Consider the following 18,815-nt stretch of genomic DNA (forward strand, 5'->3'; position numbering starts at 1 on the left):
TTTTTCGTTTTCTTTTTTGAAAAGGGTATTTATATCTGTGCTACATGTCCATTTCATATAAGCCATATACTGTATTTCCTTCATTTAGTACTGGGTTCATCCTCATGTTCCTTCTTTAATTACTCGGTGTTAACTTGAAGTTAGGCTCCCAAGGTTGGCCAAGTCCCTACTTGGCTGAGGGGGAAATGCTAGTCCTTCCTTCCAGGGTATCCCTCTTTCTATCCTTGGGTTTAAAAACTTTTTGCCAGCACGGTTTAGTTACATGATTTTCTACAGCTGAATTTCGATAAAAGCATTCATCAACTGATTACTTTGTGTACGACTTAATCAATGAATAAAGGATACACCCATTCCAGCTTAAGTCTCTTCGTTGGTAGCTCTACTTTTGCTTCCAAACTGTAAGAATCCACTTGATCTTTGGGCATGTGCATGGTAACAGGGCGTCCACGGAGAAACATTTTTACATATCCTTCTTCTATGAAAAGAACAAAGAGGTCAGTAAGATACCTCAGTGCCCAGCGTACCTGAAAAAAAGGTTATATTTTCTCTGGCCTTTCAATGGGAAAGCGGAAACTTTGCCCTTTATGTCATTTCTGGTTAAATTCCTAGGGAAAACTACCTAAAACACAAACGGTTTGAAACAAAAGTTTTCATCTTGTTTGCCTTTGACATTTCTGCTTACTTAAGTAATGTAAGAAATTGTAAAAGGCAGGAAAGAACTGGATTCCAACAATTATTTTCCATGAGAGATTTTAGTGCTTATGTTTCATCATCAGGAGGGGGAAAAATGCCACCCCCCCAAAAAATTACAACTAACACAAGAAATCCACTTAAATTCTTTATTGAGTTCAATGTATATACAATTTCAGTATCAAAATTCATAAAATATCTTTCAATATTTAAATTGGTGTGTTATAGAGCAATGTAAAAATGTGTCTTTATGTATCTTTTACACTGGACAATTCTTGCAAGTGTAAAGAACACAAAATCAGCAGAAGTACATGCTAGGATGCATGCAAAAGGAAAATGCTCAAAGAAAAGCTAGAAATAGAAAACCAAAGAACAGAAGACCCATGAGAGAGAGAAACTGGGAAATAAACCTTTCTTAAACAAACATTTTTAATAACAAAATAACTTATGATGTTTTGATAAATTATAGGGATGAAAGTAAAACCCAATAATATATTGACAAGGGGCAACTAACTCCTGGCCTTTTAAAAAGAAACGACTTCGGGTTTTCTGGCTACAGTTTTCGGGATATAATAGGACCAAAGAAAATGTCTTGTGAGCTCTTGATGAAATCTGTTCTGATTCAGAACTCACTGCATTCTGATGCTTCACTGCAGATCAAAGGGCTGGGTCGTAATGGCATTTACATTGGGCAGAGTTGGGACCACAGATATCTGTACATCTGCTCAACAGAAAAATCCTCCGCAGAGAGGAAATTGCTGAGGAAGTCATAAAGTAATTACAGTGTGGTAAGTATCACATTTACAAATTAGTTTTGTAAGTCTTATTCCTAAGGATTTGCAAACGATGCCACATGCAACATCGCCTAGAGGTTGAGAGGCCATCCCACTTCTCTGTTATGGTGTGCGTGCAGTTCAGGTCATAAATGCATACATGTGATACACCACTCTTCACTCCTGCATACAGCGTGCCAGTTGCTGTGTTCTGTGATCCTCCTCCCCAGCTCGGCTGGGACTAGCCCATCTGAGGCCCACAGCACTGGCAGGCTTTCTTATCACCTCCCCACCCCCACCCCGCCCCGGGTCATCTTAGATTCTGCTGCCAAACCTGCCAAGGCCCACAATGGATTCAGAATCTTTCTCCCACTCTCTTACCTGCCGGACCCAAAGCTCTGACTGCCCTGCCCCACTTCCCGTACGTGACCTCATCGGCCACAGCTACCCCCGGCCCGTGGATCCTTCTCTCTCTCTGCCACCTGCACACCACTCCTGCTCCGTGCCTCTACCCGTGCTCGCCTCAGCTGACCTCTTCCCTTCCTTAATCCCTCACCCAAGTCTCCGCTCATCAGACAGTGCGGCTAACCTCAACTGAAGACCCTAAAAGCGCCCAGCAGACCAACAGAAGGGGTACAAAGAGGGGCGGGTGTGACAGCTTAAATGACAAGCGACTCCGTTAATTCTCTTCGTAAGGGGAACCACGGAATGCAGATTCAGAATAAGGGGGATATAATGCCATCCCGCAGCACACACAAGAAGCCTAGTATGGGTGTATATAATCAACGGAAGTGACACATCTACTTGAGTATATCGTTCTTATGTGCTGGTGAAGTCCTTACGATGGAGGTTTGCTCACTGGGCAGTTCTACGTCACTGGACTGGGCAAAAAAGCGCTGGAGTTATAGCCTTGGCACTGTTTTGTACTGGTAAGTCAGACATTCCACATCTCAAGTAAAAAACGCAGCAAGGGAAAGCGATGTTTTTTGTTTTGGGGGGCTTTTTTTCAGGCATATTAGGATAACAGCACACACCCACCAAACCCAAAGGTGCTAGAGGGAGCGCCCAGCAGCAGTGCAGGTTTCAAACAGCGGGGCATCCGGGGGTTGCCCTATAGCTCTCTTAAGGTTCATACAGATTTTAAAAAGAGTTCCTATAATCAGCCAATAATCAATCAAGATCCAATTTATAGCTACTCATTAAAACCCACCCAAGTAAATGCTCAGGAATGCTTTTAACTTCCAACGAATCAAAGTGGTTTGCATCACAAAAACATTTTCATACAAGGAGACTATCTGTTGGCCTGTATGAAAAGAGTTTCTGCAGCCTAGGTCACAGCTTTGCTCAGAGAGCTATGAGGTTTCAGAAATGCCGCCTACCTTTGCAGTGTGTCACCCGGCGTTTCCCTTGTGATTTCGGAGACAGAGACAGAAGTGCTGGGTAAAGAGACGATGGGGCACTGCAAGAGTGACTGGCCTGCCGGCCGGGGGGTGGGGGGGAGCACTCCCGAGCCCTCAGGCCCAGAGGCTCCCGGCCCCCTGCTAGGAAAACCTGGACACATTTCGGGGATTCTGACAAGTGCACTCCAGACCTAGCTCTGCAGGCTTAGGGCGACTACATTTTCAGTGAGTAATTTCATGCTTCTTGAAAACGAAATGAATACTGAAGCACATGCAGATAAACAGGAAAGTCCGACTTTCATGTTTCAATTGTGCACTTAAGGGGAAAAAAAAACCTTGGAAAATTAAATGAATTTATTTAACCCGTTGCACACTTGTCAATGATTTTGCGTTTTTAAATACACTTTCAAATAAGGTTACTATTCTCAAAACGGCAGCTCCCTTATTATAAAATGTGTTAGAAAAGACATATAGAAAGATATAGATGAACTATTAGTTTGCAGTTTAGGAAACCAAAGGCAGAAAAAAGAAAAAAAGAGTGGCTTTTAGACAAAGTTATAACTGGATGCATCAGAAACTTTCTCCTTCAGAGAAATGCAAATGTTGATGACGGCGGGGGGGGGGGGACCCCATTAGTAAGGAAGGGATAGCAAAGGCAACAGGGGTCTTTTAACCTAGAACTCGTTTCAGTCTAATGGCACCTCACTCTTCCTCCTTATTGATGTCTCTCGAATCGGTTTAAAGGGGGTGAGTAAAGGGTTTAGTCTCTATGACCATTTTCTGGGTGGGCTCTGTATGACGTGAGCCGTCAGACGCCCAGGTACGGGCTGACAGTGAGCGCTCGGCCCCCAGTCCTGCCACGTGGACCCCCATGTTCTCCCCGTGCCAGCTGCCCCTGAATAACTACTTCTCATCACCCCTCAAGCTCTGAGGTGGGTGAGGGGCGCCCGCACCAACATTCGATCAGCCTTACCTGCGCTGAACACCGGCTCCTTGGGTTTGCTGTGGAGATAAAACCAAACCAGTTTGTAAAGGGAGGCTGGGGGGGGGGGTGGTTAGTCTCATTCACAGAAGACCCCACACCCACTAGCGGCCGCAGTTTGTCACACGCGGATGCTGTTAAAAAGAAAAACAAAACCATGTAACTGCAAAGGGAAGAACGTAAAGAAAAATGTCCCAAACCAGGTGCCAGAGACGACAATCCTGACTTTATCACCAAAGCTGTGCTTTTCATGAGAGCAAATACAGGTTTGGATTTGGAAAACACGTGGTTCATCACGACGGGAACAGCCCTGCCTAAATGTGTAGAAAGGTCTGTTTTCCTTCCCCACGCTCTTCTGGCAGATTATTTGAAGAACTTACTTAAAACCAGCAAACTCCTGTCACAGGGGCTTTGGGGAGAGAACTTTGAGCGCCCAGCTCCCAGCAGGGATGGGTACGGGGTGGGTGGGGGGTGGGGGGGAAGATGAGGGGGTGGGAGAAAGGAGCGAAGACTAAGGAGTGTCAGGGTGTGGCCACATCCTGGGACCTGTGGGGGTCCCCACTGTGGGCCCTGGCCAGGCCAACACCCCCCATGACTGCACCTGGGAAACCAGAACCCCACCGTGTTCAAGGTCACACCAGCAGGGACTGAGGTCATCCCTAGGGGCAATCCTCCCACAGGACGAGCCTGCGTGGGGAGCCCCCCCAAGTGCGGGAGAGCACGGCCCTCCCCGTGACAACCTGACGGCCGCGCTCGTGCCAGACAAGGGAAGGGACTCCCAAGCGCCGCAGGAAGTGCATCCTGTTGAAACACAGAGCCAGTGCGTGAAGCCGAGCCTGTGACACCCCGGTGTCCCTGCTGTTTTCCAAGGTAGCCCTACCCCACCGGAGTTACCTCCCGCTTTAAGAGGTGGAACAAGACTCAGTAAATAAATGAAACCCGTCCCAGGGAGGGCCGGGAGGGCTATGGGCCTGCAGAGGCAGCTACATTCTTTGTGCGCACATGTGGAAAAACACAGACTGGAAAAGATACAGTCCTAATGTTACCTTTCTCCTTCATTTTAAACTTGAAATACACTGAGAAACGCCACCAGTAAAATCTACCCCTAATCCCATGATGTAATAAATGATATTATTTATTAATGGCCTTGATTTTCAGATAATTTTATGAGTACATGGCAGGAAGCTCTTTACTGGTGCTTTAAAAGTGGTTTACCGTGTTTCAAGTAGGTGGATCTGCTATGGGCTGAGATTTCTGAAGGCGAACCACGGGTCACTGAAAATAGTACTCCGCAGGCCCCGCACACCTTTGACACAAAAGCCTAACTTCCATCAGCCTGGAAGGCCCAAAACAACCTCTGTGGACCCCGATATTCTTCCGATCTCATCTTCCTGTCTCTCCCCTCAGTCACAGACCTCCAGACACTCTGTCCCTGCTGTCCCGAGACTGGGCCAGCAGCTCCCAAGCCCGCTGTGGATCCCAGCTTCCCACCCCGTGGACAGCACACGGCCGGGCATGTGCTCAGAGCTGCCCCGAGGGGCCTTCTTCGATGCTCCACTCTGCGGCCTCCTCGGTCCTGCTCGCCACGCCACGCCACGCCTGGCTTGATCTTTATTAATCTGTCTCTCCCCATCAGGAGTGAAGTGCAGGAGGGCAGAGATCTTTGTTCACGACCGTGTTCCGGGGCCTGTGACCGTCTTCAGCTGCTGCCTGGAAGCTGGTAAGGTCTGGAGCCCTCCCTGCCTCTGATCCCAGCTGGCCCCGTGGGTGTGCGTCTGGCCAGGTGGGCTGGGGGCTGTCCCAATGGCCCCGCGGACCCCCACCTCCCCCGAGGTAGCCGGTACTTCCCGGTGCCTGGCGCTTCTCGCCGTCCTCCTGGCTAGTCCTCAGCCCCTACTGCGCCTTCACTGCATGCAACCCCTCCAGGGCCCCCTCTCGGCATCTTCGTCCCTCCTTCGGGGTGGTACCCACAACAAGGCCCACTGCGGAGCATCCCTCCCGGTCCTCCTGCTGGGCCCTCGGCAGGTGCCGTGCCTGGGCTCAGAAAGGGTGGCTTCAGGACTCTGGTCCTGCTCCCAGGCTTTGTCACAAGCTCACCGAAGGTCTGTGGAAAAGGGGTGCGTGTGCGTCAAGGTCCCCTCGTGCCTGGGGCTCCCAAGAGTTCTACACCACTCGGCCCCTCAGGATTCTACAAGCTTTCAGCTCCTTTCTTCCTACAACCATTCCTCCTCTTTCTGCAGCTCCGCCAAAGATCACGGCAGCCAGGGCAGTCCCTCCTAAGAAGGGCTTGTCACTTTTGGGGTTGGAGCTCGTCAAATCACTTGGTGCCCTTGGCTCCATGGTGGGCTCACCTGGCTTGTTCTCGTCGTTGCGGGGAGTGACAGTCTTGTGATTTTCTAAGCAGAAGCGTAAGTCTTAACTGCAACTTTTATATCTTATTAGATTCACAGGCAGGGCAAGGACACAAGAGGAAAAGCTAAAACAGAAGACTACAAAGCAAACCTACTGGTTAGGTACCAGGCAGGGAATTAGAAGACAGGAATGTTACTTTTCCATCATGACTTTGATCACAAAAGCAGAAAGATGCCAAGTCCGTGAAACAGACATAAGCAATCTGGAACCCTCCCTAGAGATAGAAAAGAGCAATTACAGATTATGTTCCTCTTAGAAAGAGAACATCCATAGGGGAATTCGAGCTTCAAATAGAGGGAGGCCAGAGGAATTTTGATGTTGAAGCACCGTAAGAAGATGGATGAAAGATCTGTTAAAAGATCAGAAAAGGGCAGCCTGCGTGTTAACAGCTAAAGGTCACTGAGAGGTACCAGGCACTGAAGCTCTCAGACTTCTTTACACCTTGCTCTAAACAATGCATTACCTTTTGGGTATACAGGTAATTGTATTTAGAAAACATACTATCGCTAGGCTTCGTTATTTTAGAAAGTTCAATTTTTATAGAAAAATATACTATATTTACTTTAGAACCCACGATTCCTGCCCACATACCACCCTCCTGAAAGGCAAGGAGCCTGGGAAAAGGTACTATTCCACTCACACATGCACATCTTATAAATACAAACCTATAAAAAAAGGACAATAAATCTTTCCAGCTATTGATGGAAGGGCAAACCCACAGAACACGTGATGACGATGATCCAAAGTTAAAGATGCCGCGGCCCCAGGTCAAAATCAGTTAGCGGGAGTCGCGCGCCAATCACCTGTCCGATCTTGAACTTAACCATCAACAGAGCTGAGAGTGGGCCCTTCAGACCCAGCACGCTGGAAACACGCTCGGGCTGTGAACTCACTTGGAACGGGAGATGACTGCCTCTCAAGGTGTGGTGTAATTTGTCCCCGGGCACCCATTCCTTAATGTGAGCTAAATGGAAAACTGAAGTGGGTGACTTCGCACGGCCTCTGCCGCCAGGGTGTGGTTCCTGGGGGCGGGGGGAGAGTGAATAAACTCTGGGACCAGAATGAGGCTCCATCCATCCCTATCCGAGTCCGGAGTCAGTGCAGATGTTTCCCAACCTGAAGCCCAGGACTGAAGTAAGCCCAGAGGAGAGAAAGGACTTCCCTTCTGGCAGGCAAACCCTCGTCTCTTGGCTATTCCAGCCTCAGGCTGCTGGGCCCAATAGCTCCAAAATGAACTGTGGTGCAGTCCGGTGCGGGTTTTTTTACTGCTCTGTTTTTGGCAGGAAGGAGATTTGCTGAAAGAGCTTGGCTGTACACGCCCTAAAGCTGGAAGGTTCGGGAGACTCTCCTAGGGACTCTTCTAACTAGAAGCAGTACCTGGGTGGGGGTCACGGAGGACGCGAGGAAGCCTGGAGCCTTCACCAGACCAGTAGCTGGATCTAGAGGCAGTAGGAGGAAACCAGACAGTTGGCCCAAAGAAAAACTCCCACCCGGAGCTGTGAGCTCACACCACGAAGCAGCTATAATCACCTAAGTCACAGGTTATCCCCGAAAACGTTCACTGTGGACTTTGGTTGCCGGGACTGTCAAAAGTGGCTGCTCCCCTTCATCTGTTATCATTCAGATGACTCACTGTGGGCTGGGTGTTTGTAAGGGGGAGAGTACAGCCAAGAGCTCGTTCAGACTCACATGCAGCGAGTATGTCCTGCACTGCTTCTCTGCGGTGGGATCCACGCTTAGCACGTTCCTTTCTGTCACTAATCTACCCCAAGGTCCTGAAAGCCTCTCCGACAATGCATGTAACGGGGAGCTCTGGAGACGGGAATTAGGGCAGACTGATAGTGGCCAAATGCTTCCGGCAGACACACTTGCTTTACAAAATGATTAATAAGGCCTGATCGAGGAGGAGACCGTTCCAAAGTCAAATATGTTTTTTCCCTGCAACTTATTTATCTACAAAAACGGTACCTCTCGGCATACATACTATGACTTCGCTTGATGAAATGTCATCCCTGCTGGGAGTCAAGATACTCTGCTATGTAAATAATGATTTTTTTTTTTTTTTTTTTTTTGCGATACGCGGGCCTCTCACTGTTGTGGCCTCTCCCGTTGCGGAGCACAGGCTCCGGACGCGCAGGCGCAGCGGCCATGGCTCACGGGCCCAGCCGCTCCGCGGCACGTGGGATCCTCCCGGACCGGGGCACGAACCCGCGTCCCCTGCATCGGCAGGCGGACTCCCAACCACTGCGCCACCAGGGAAGCCCATGATTCTTTTTATAAATTGCCCTTAAGTAAGCAGCTGTTAACTACAAGTAGGGTCATTCAGGAACCATCTATTTAAAATATTTAGCAGTTGCCATTGGGGACAAAAGCTACTGCTTCATAGACATTTCCAACCAATACTTCCAGTTTAACGTGGCAGAAGGAGCACAGGTGTTTTATGGTTTGTTTGTTTGTTTGTTTGTTTTTGCACTGGGTATTAGTTGAGGCTTGTGGGCTCCTTAATTGCAGCAGGTGGGCTCCTTAGTTGTGGCATGTGAACTCTTAGTTGCAGCATGTGAGATCTAGTTCCCTGACCAGGGATTGAACCCAGGCCCCTACATTGGAAGCGTGGAGGCTTACCCACTGCACCACCAGGAAAGTCCCAGAAGCACAGATTTTGAAGGCAGTTGGAGTCGTGTTTTATTTAGGCAAATCATTTACCTCCATAAACTTTAGATTCTTTCATCTACAAAAATGGGACTAAAACCACTGTGAGGCATAGGGTACCGGCAGGATCATATATAACATGTAACAAAGTAACACACGGTTATTAATTAATATTACTTCCCTCTTCCTCCTAATTTCACTGACAATAACCTATCAACATATGTATGTACTTTTGAGCTCTTCACCTAATAGCCTCAAAACTAAAACAAAATAAAGAATACCATACCAGCACTTATTATTTTAACATTTGTTAAAAACTAAATGACCCCTTGGCTTAAAGAGTGAAACAATCGTTTCATCTGGAAAAAAAAAAAAAAAGATGATTCATTTAAATCACCTAATTTCCAATGTTTCGGAATCCAAAATGCAGTGTTAAAGTCATCTACCAATAGGTGGTGCTGTTTGCATAGTTCTTAAATGAGTATGGTTTTAAAATCTAAGTACAGTATATAGGTAACATCCTTTCATTCATTCAGCGAACATTTATTGAGCACTTACTGTGTGCCAGAACTGTGCAAAGTGCTAGGAATATAAAGAAGAAAAAATGACACAGCTCTGCCCCCGCAAAGCTTAAGGCGGCGGGGGGCGGAATGTGTGGGGAGCCCCTGGAGGGTGGGGAGGGAGTTACGGTTACAGATAAAGTTAATGGGCAGGAACAAAGCAATCTGGAAGGCAGCTAACTCCGACCTGGGCGCTAAGGCAGGCTTCCCAGAGAAAGGGGCATCCTGAGCTGGGTCCTGAAGGATTAGCTGGAGTTCTCCTCCTGCCAAGTTTCCAGACACAGACATATGCCACTTAGGACAAGGGACACACCTCCACTTACTAAGTGTTAAAAAGCGTAATTCATCAAGCTATGCATCTGTTTGGTTTCGGTATCTGTTTGATTTTCTAATACTACAATAAAAAGATTTTTCTACATATGCTACCTTCTTACTTTCATTTGGGTTTCTTTAATGAAGTCTGAGTTGGAATATCGTTTCCTTAGTTAATTGGCTACGCGTATTTCTTTCTCAGTGAACTGTCTCTGTTCAAACCCTTTACCCACTTGCCCATTGAGTTAACTGTCTTTTCCCTCACTGGGCGGTGTTGTGACCTCTGGAAAGGAAGGCCATTGGCCCTCCTCGGCTGTGGCTGTCATTCGTACTTGTTGAGAGGGTCTTCGTCTTTGCTCTGTCCCGCACACGGTAGGTGCTCAGTGAGTCAAGCAGTGCTGGCAAAGGGTTATGAGTAAGGTGAGAGAGATGGTCAGAATTCCTGATTCCTCCCTCTTCAGGTTGGGGTGAGATCAGAAATGGGAGTTGGAGAGTTCTGGAATGTCCCCAGAAAGAGAGGCACTCAAGATGGGGGAGTGGGGCGAGCAAAGGTGTGCAAAGCATCAGCTCCAACTCTGGGATGCAGAAGGCCAATAACAGTCGTCACACCGTCAACGGAGCACCAGCAGTTGGCAAGCCGCAAGCCACGTACGCCATCTTGCGTAACCCGCACAACAGCCCCGAGAGGTAGCTATTAGGTTTTACTGGTGCCGAGGGAAACCCCAAGAGGTCAAGTAACTAGTTCACGGTCACATAACAAAAGTGGCAGGGCTGTGATTAACATCTGGTTATGGCTATAATGCCCCATCCGTCTACACTCTTTTTGTTTTATTGATTGGGGTAAAAAGATTCATCCCGCAAAGATTTATTGGGTACCCACTGTATGTCGGGCATTGTTCTAGATGTTGGGCTGGTCTGACTGGACTAGAAAAGCCTTGTCGGTATCCAAACGTCCGACAAAAGTGCATTCGCCTAGATAAATAATGATCCACATCTGAAATAACATTGTAAGAGCATATTTCCTGACACAAAGACATGCTCATACAGCAAACGAAAAAGAGGGTTACAAAATGTATGCAGAAGAACATCCTTTATGTAAAAATTATACACTACATACATGCAACACCCTAGAAACAAAGTCGGGATGGAAACACAATCAAATGGTAGCTGTGAGTTCTCTGAGGGCTGAGGTTATAGGGGATTTTCCTTTCCTCTGTTTTGTACATTTGGATATCCTAAAACACATGTTTACTTGTGTAATAAATAGATTACTTCAAAAAGGAAAATAAATCCTGCTGGGGAAAGTGACAGTCAGTGTTGGAAGCCGTGGATATCAGGGTACAACACAGGGTGAGGAGCCAGTAGATGAAGGACCTTGAACCCAGGCTGAAGATTAAGATTTAGATTCCACCATCAGTGATGCTAAAGGAAAAGAAAAGCAATGCTGAGCCTTGAGGACCTTGAGGTGTCAATCAAAAGACTGCCTCATTGGTGTGCAGAAAAGGGAACCCTCCTGCATTGTTGCTGGGGATGTCAATTGGTGCAGCCACTATGGAGAACAGTATGGAGGTTCCTCAAAAAACTAAAAATGGAGTTGCCATATGATCCAGCAATCCCACTCCTGTGGATGTATCTGGACAAAACTATCATTCGAACATGCACCCCCTATGTTCATAGCAGCACTGTTCACAATAGCCAACATGTGGAAGCAACCTAAGTGTCCATCGACAGAGGAATGGATAAAGGAGATGTGTGTGTGTGTGTCTGTGTGTCTGTGTGTGTGTGTGTGTGTGTGTAATGGAATACTACTCAGCATATAAAAGAATGAAATGATGCCATTTGCGGCAATATGGATGGACCCAGAGATGATCATACTGAGTGAAGTCAGACAGAGAAAGACAAACACCATATGATATCACTTATATGTGGAATCTAAAATATGACATAAATGAACTTATCCATGAAACAGAAAGAGACTCACAGACATAGAGAACAGACTTGTGGTTGCCAATTGGGGGGCGGGGAGTCGGAGAGGGATGGAATGGGAGTGTGGGATTAGCAGATGCAAACTCTTGTATATAGAACGGATAACCAACAAGGACCTACTGTAGAGCACACGGAACTATATTCAATACCCTGTAATAAACCATAATGGACAAAAATATACATATTATATTATTATAATTCTATATATAATATATATAACTGAATCACTTTGCTGTACAGCAGAAACTAACACAACATTGTAAATCAACTATACTTCAATAAAATAAATTAAAAAAATAAAAAGACTGCCTCATTGAACGCTAGAGCTTAAAGAAGGATGGAGCTGACAGTTCCGGTCGGGGCTCTGAACCTCACAGCCTGGATAAAGCAGCCAGTTGCACAACACAATAGGGGATCTAAGGGAACACTGTTATGTGGTAGACATCTTCACAATTTGGAAACTTTTTTCATATTTGTTTACTCCGAAGATGGGCAGTTTATTTGTGTGTTACAACAAGGTTTCCAGCAGATGGCTGAAACATTTCTTGTTCTAACAAAATCAGCTCATATTGCAACAACTTTCTGATGGAAACAAAGTGTCTTGCTTACAAAGTTGATATATCTTATTCCCTCAGAATTACAAAGGGGAAACCAGTTGGATAATTGAAACATTTTATCAGTCTAGCAACATCTAACATAAACTATGCATTATAAACAGTAGTTGTTTTTCTGTCTGATATAAAACAGTTTTTAAAAAAAATTTTTAAAAAACCTCTCTTGGATTAGCCTACTAGCGACATTAGATAGTACAGGTTGTTTATCAGAATGTTATTGGCGATTCCCTATTTAAATTTAATAAGTACTTCGTTATGACACAAATCACTGTATAACTGTTAATATTCACTTACAATCGATAATATATAAAGTGAATATTACATTGCCATATATTGCTTTTGTTCTTATGAAAGTTTTGTCAGTACAAAGATTAATAAGGGCTGTTAAAATTCTGTGGCTCATTACAAGCAAAATATTTTAAAATGTTAACTATTCTAAGATAAAAGTCTGCAATGTCACAAGAAAAACTGTTGACTCTCATGACCATTTCCAAGGAAAATGAGATACAGGAGCAAGAAAAGTGAAACTCTCGGGAATAATAGTTTCTATGAACACGAAACACATAATTATTATTAAATAAATTAATGTATCTTGGAAAACGTGAATGTTTAGGACATCAAAAACACTATTATTTTATGTTCAACAGTAAGATCTGTACAGTTTAGAGGGAGTGTAATTATCATTATTGAGAAATATAAATGTTGAAAGGAGCCTTGTTCGAATTTTCACAAAAGTGCCAGATGCACTGAAGACAGCTTTGTATATGGTGTGTGGTAATTGTGAGCTTTACAGCAAATAGTCTGTGATTGCTACAAGTTAAAGCACTGCCCTGTGTGAATGACTTGCTTCTGCAAATCAGGGCAGACCCAAAGTTACACCTCACTCACTCACATTCTGATGAGCTTTCCTGTGAATCTCGGGGCCTGCACACCAGCTCATTCTGATGTGACATTAAAAACCATGAGAATATATGGTCGGTCCTCTGTATCTGCAGGTTCTGCATCCGTGGAATTAAACACCCACAATCAGGAAGATCCACGGTTGGTTGAATCTGTGGATGCAGAACCCACTGACTAAAGGACTTGAGCGGCTGTCCTTGGTATGGGGGTGGGATCCTGGAACCAATCCCCCTCGGACAACCTGGGACGACTGTATAATACTTCATTTCTCCCCAACCAATTTTACATTTTGCCAAAATCCAGGTTGCACTCACAGGTCTGTGTCCTGTGAATGTAAGTTAATACGTGTTAGACCAAAAATAGACTAATAATTTCAGATGTCATCCACCACCTTCATCTTACCAATGAGGAAATGAAGTTCAGAATTTTGGAAAGCCTCACGAATTATTTTCTCCTACTCTGCACAGGTCTCGATTCATAACAGCTGCCGTTACTGAGTGCCAAGTGCTACGATAGGTGTTTTCCTACCCAGTTAGCTCTTTGACAAGATTCAAGGGAATTAGGTATAAAATCCCTAATTCACAGAGGGGAAAAACTGAGGCTCAGAGAAGTTAACTGGCCAAATTCACTTACAAACCCAGATCTCCCTTTTACTCCAGAGCCTGTGTCCTTTCCATTACATCTTGCTGTTTACAGTAACCAAACCTGGACAATGTGTTGAAATGCAAGACAGCATTCTGGAACCATGAGCGACGTAAGACAGCATCCTGGCACCGTGGACAAACACTTGTGTGTGATGCAGAGGAGGTCATGCTGTCTTAGACCACCGAGGATCATGTTTAAAAGGGGAATTGCATCGAGGCCACCTCTCTATCCCTTTCTTTGCCTGCTTTAAGCCATTGGGGACTGGGCATTGGTCCATTAGACTCCAGTTCTGATTTGGTACAAGGTCAAGGTAGCCCAAGAGTGGGGCTCTTCATATGGGAATGGAAAGGAAAGATGAAGGGAAATGGACAGGCAGCCACAGAAACACCAACTTGACCTTCACCTCTATTGCTTCTCAGCTACTTCCTCCTTCTGTCTGAGTTCCTGCTGCCATCATTCCCACGGGCCCCTAAAGGTGTCTGTCGGTACCAGCAATGACCTAAGAGAAGGCAGGGACTTTCTCTCTGAAGCTCCTTAGGTGCAGCTCAACCAGTTCAGTGCTACGTGGGCCTCAACTACTATTCCTGCCTTCTAGTGAGACAAAGAATTTATGTTTAAATGGACCTGTTTAGTTGCCTGAATTATTTTTATAAAATGATGAGTAAATTTTCCCAGTCCCTCATTTCCAAGTCAAAATTTCCAACGGTAGCATTAAAAAACAAAAACAAAACCAAAAAAACCCTTTGTAAATATCTTTCCTGGAAATATTTACCCAGCACACTTAGCAAAGCCATAGGATTTAAAAGATACAACAGATCTGGAGTTTGCACAATGTAGATTCTTTCTGGAAATTCTTAATACAAATCAGATGTGCAGAGAAGGAGCCAAGTTTTTAAGAATTGCCAAGATCTAGACATCTCAGGTCAACTTCCAAGCTTACGCAGAATTCAGAGAAGCCTATAGGCCATCCTGCATCTCCCACTTACCCTCCGCTACCGTTGTAACTACTTGGCCTTATTTCCAAGGTATTATCACCCAATTAGCATCATCTTCTGATAAGAAGTCCTATTAATAGTCTAAATTAGAAGACAACCCCATGTTAGTGGTTTCGAGATTGTTAATGGACTGTGGACTTGACCTGCTAGAGATATGAGAGGCCCCTGTATCTCTTTCTACAAAACATATCTTTTAGGAAGAAAACTGAAAAAGGATTTAAGCTTCCTTTACAGGACTGAATCAGAATGGACTTAAGCTTGGAATTTTTTCAGCCTGTGGGTTGGAGTCCACTGCTTTATGACTAAGCCATCTCCTTACATGAACATTTGGAAAAAAACAAAACAAAACATGGTTAGCCTGTGAAGCTGAAATTCCTTCCTAAGCCTTGCTCAATAGAGAGAATAGAATTAAAGCACAATGTTTAAAAAGAGAGAATAAAGTACACTGAGTAGATATATACAGAGACAGAGAAACTGATCTCATATACACAATACATTCTTTTTTTTTTTTTTTTTTTTTTCACAATACATTCTTAAACATGAAACAAGCTCTTAAAATGCCCCAAATTAGCTTTCACTAATAAAATGTTACTATTAGTTTAACAGGGAGCTATCATAATCCATTATACACCAACCTCAAAGAAAAAAACTCAAAACACGTTTCACGAAACCAGAAAGAACATGGTTCCTAGTTCTGGTGTTAGCTCAATATTAAAAATAGTTTCTGACAAATCATAAAATTACACCTTTTCACCTAGTCTGTCGTAGAAAATACTGTTCACAAACAAGCCACTAAAATTAATTTTAAAATGCCAGCAGAGAGTATTAGAAATATAAAGTGCTCCGTATGGAAATTCAGAACAGGTTCTCAAATTCCACGGAGATGGTACTAAGCAAATTCTCAGAAACGACTTCTGTCTGAGTAGGAGCCCTGCGAGCTCCAGTTGTCCTTTTCTGCTTGCATGATAACTGGTGTGAGCTGTGACGGGCAGCTGTTTGATCAGCGCCCACAATGACGTCGGGAGAAGGAATACGCGGCATGGAGGGCTCACAGCTTGTGTGCGTATTAGGGGGTCTTCTGATTCACCTCTGGGAAAAGAGGCCACACAATATCTGAACCGCAGGAACCAGAAGTAAGACGCCCCTTACCTTTCACTGTTCTTTTTGCCACTAGAAGAACTGCTGGTGGATCCCGTGCGATTCCGGTTTCCTTTGGAATCCCCATAGCTTTCCCTTCGACCGCCAGGAGATACCCGTTCGGAAGAGCTGGTCCTCTTGATGGTACTAAAAGTACAAAGTAAGTGACAATGAAATCCTTCACGGAGTGATTTTATTTGATTGCTGAGTGTGAAAATATATACATAGAACATTCTATTTCCATGTGGATATTTAAAAGATAGACTGGTTTGAAATTCCTAACTAGAGAGATCAAAAAACTTTTCAGAATGTCACTTGAGATGGATGCCTCTACTCATTGCCTTTGTAACTGTGGCAGTCAGTGTAGTTCAAGGTCATAGAGGAAGTTGAAAGGTAAGATTCCCAACAATACCGTGAGAACTCTCCAGGGGCTTAGCGGGAGGGGACCCCGCCCTTGTGCAGGTTTCAGTCTAGACCAGTGGTGCTCAACCAGGGGTGACTCTGCCCCGCAGGGACATCTGACAATGTCTGGAGACACTTTTGCTTGTCACAACTGGGGCAGGGGGAGGGCTGCTACATCTAATGCATAGACGCCAGGGGCGCTGCTAAACAATGCCCAGGACAGCCCCGCGACAAAGAATGATCCAGCCCCAGATGTCAATAGTACGGATATGGAAGAACTCTGGTCTAAAGGCATACGTGGGACAAAGACATTCCACTCTCTATAGGATGCCTCTGTTTAGAGGCGGTACCCATGCAAGTGCTTCCTTCCTTCTGAATGACCAGAGGGACTAGAGCGCGGGAAGCCTGGTGAGGGACGTCTGGGGAAGACTTCCGGAAGACTGTGAATTTCTGGGAGACAGAAAATGAACGGCTTGAACGTGTTATAAAGACACAGCAGGGAAGAGCCTGCCCTAGGAAAAGGGATCCCCGCGCACAGGTAATTCATAGGTGTGAGGGGTCAGTTAGCCAGGGCAGGGGCTGCAGGTTGACGGTCTGCTCTTGGAGCCTGGAAGTGTAGCACACGCATCCCTGTAAAGTTTCTTTGCTTGTTTTTTTAATCTTCATCATTAGGCCTTATGTTTCCTGAGATCCCATCTCATTTATCATTCTTATATTCTTTGCAGAGCCTAGTATAGAAGCTTGATAAATATTGATTAAATGAAAGGGTGAAATAAATGAAACGATCAATGGTGGTGTCACACTGACCCTGTCACAGGTAGAGGCATACGATGCTATAATTTAGCACCTGCTCTGTGAGAAAGACAGACAAGAGTGGATGGTGGTGTCGCTCCCGGGTGGGGCTGCGGGGGGAGGTCTGGTCTGCGCGCACAGAGTCAAGGTGCAGGTGGGTGACAACGTAAGTCTGCAACCCAGGAGGTGGCTCGGGGCTGGCACTGTCAACTGGCGGTGGGGGGGGGGGGGGTCACCGAACCATATGGACGCGGAGGAAATCTCCACGCCAGGAAGGAGAAGATGAGGACGAAGAGGACCTCCCCGGGAAACAGTGACTTTATAAGACGTGGGTTGAGGAACTGCCACAGGAATCTCAGGTAGCAGATAAACCCCGAGGGACTGCGGAGGAAGAACCCCCGGAGGACAGCTGAGGTGCTGGGGCTGTGGATGCAGGAGGGGGACCTCGATGAGGAAGCCTCAGGGGCTCCAGTCAGGGGAGGGTGGAGACGGACCCGAATTTCAATCCGGAGGACACAGGAGCTGAGAAGTTGGAGACAGTGAGACTGTTGCCCCTGGGCTGGATTCCAAAGCCCTCCTTTCTCACAATTAAGTAACAGAACGGGCAAGAGCCTGGCACGCGGGATGCTCTGCTGTCTTCCCTTCATTCTCTTTTTCCTCCTCATCTCTGCCTTCCTGTGGGCCAACTTTAAGTCATTTTTCCTCTGTAACTTCCAATTGGTCAGTAAATAATCTCTTAGCACGTTTTCAGCACGGTGTATCAGCTTTTTTTTTTTTTTTTTTTTTTTTGAGGTACACGGGCTTCTCACTGCTGTGGCCTCTCCCGTTGCGGAGCACAGGCTCCGGACGCGCAGGCGCAGCGGCCACGGCTCACGGGCCCAGCCGCTGCTCCGCGGCACGTGGGATCCTCCCGGACCGGGGCACGAACCCGCGTCCCCCGCATCGGCAGGCGGACTCTCAACCACTGCGCCACCGGGGAAGCCCAATGTATCAGCTTTTGAAAAACCATCTCGCTCCCTGAGTGAATGAACATAAATAAAACGACCATAATCATGATGATCTGAAGACACTTTCTGCTTAGTCTTTTTAGTCACTGAGGAAACTCTGAATGGACAGCCCCAGGATCTCACAGCTGGGATCCGTACGGGTGTGCCTTAAGGGCAAAATGTGAATTTTTAGAACTCTCAATTTGAGGACAAGGAAATTATAGATCTTAGGAGGGCATTACATTTCTGAAATTTAGGATTGAAGTCGAAAAATTACAGAAACCTTTGTGTTTAAAGTTCAAGATCTTCCAGTGACGTAAAACACCAAGCTAATTTCACATTGTGGGAGCTCTCTGTGCTAAGCATCTGGCCCGCCGAGGCTCTCAGGCAAACACTGCCCCAGCAGCTGGCAGCCCTGAGCGGCACCTCCGCAGTGTCCTTGTGGGAGTTCAGGGTAAGTTCATGGCAATTTAAAGGCTTGTATAAAACACCCTTAAAGAGCTGAAAAGCCATGGCTATTAATCAATGATAGCAAACGTTAACCGATTTTCTAATAATCAACACTCAACCTGGTGGCTGA

General features: G+C 45.8%; 1 protein-coding gene across 7 annotated transcripts in view; it reads right to left on the reverse strand.

The window, feature by feature from the left end:
- The window catches only part of EML1 (EMAP like 1), a 143,499-nt gene that overhangs the window by 39,952 nt on the left and 84,732 nt on the right, over nucleotides 1–18,815 (reverse strand). For 3 of the 7 annotated variants that reach the window (XM_067027777.1, XM_067027774.1, XM_067027773.1), the window contains 4 exons: nucleotides 16,068–16,202; nucleotides 3,837–3,865; nucleotides 2,843–2,899; nucleotides 346–475 (listed from right to left, as the gene is read on the reverse strand). In XM_067027777.1, coding sequence (XP_066883878.1) covers nucleotides 346–458 — 113 coding nt within the window. In that variant the 5' untranslated portion in view covers nucleotides 459–475; nucleotides 2,843–2,899; nucleotides 3,837–3,865; nucleotides 16,068–16,202. The remainder of the gene's footprint in view (nucleotides 1–345; nucleotides 476–2,842; nucleotides 2,900–3,836; nucleotides 3,866–16,067; nucleotides 16,203–18,815) is intronic. The other 4 variants (XM_067027776.1, XM_067027775.1, XM_067027772.1 and 1 more) reach the window with 2 other exon arrangements.

This window comes from Kogia breviceps, chromosome 3, assembly GCF_026419965.1.
Source record: "Kogia breviceps isolate mKogBre1 chromosome 3, mKogBre1 haplotype 1, whole genome shotgun sequence".
Lineage (NCBI taxonomy): Eukaryota > Metazoa > Chordata > Mammalia > Artiodactyla > Physeteridae > Kogia > Kogia breviceps.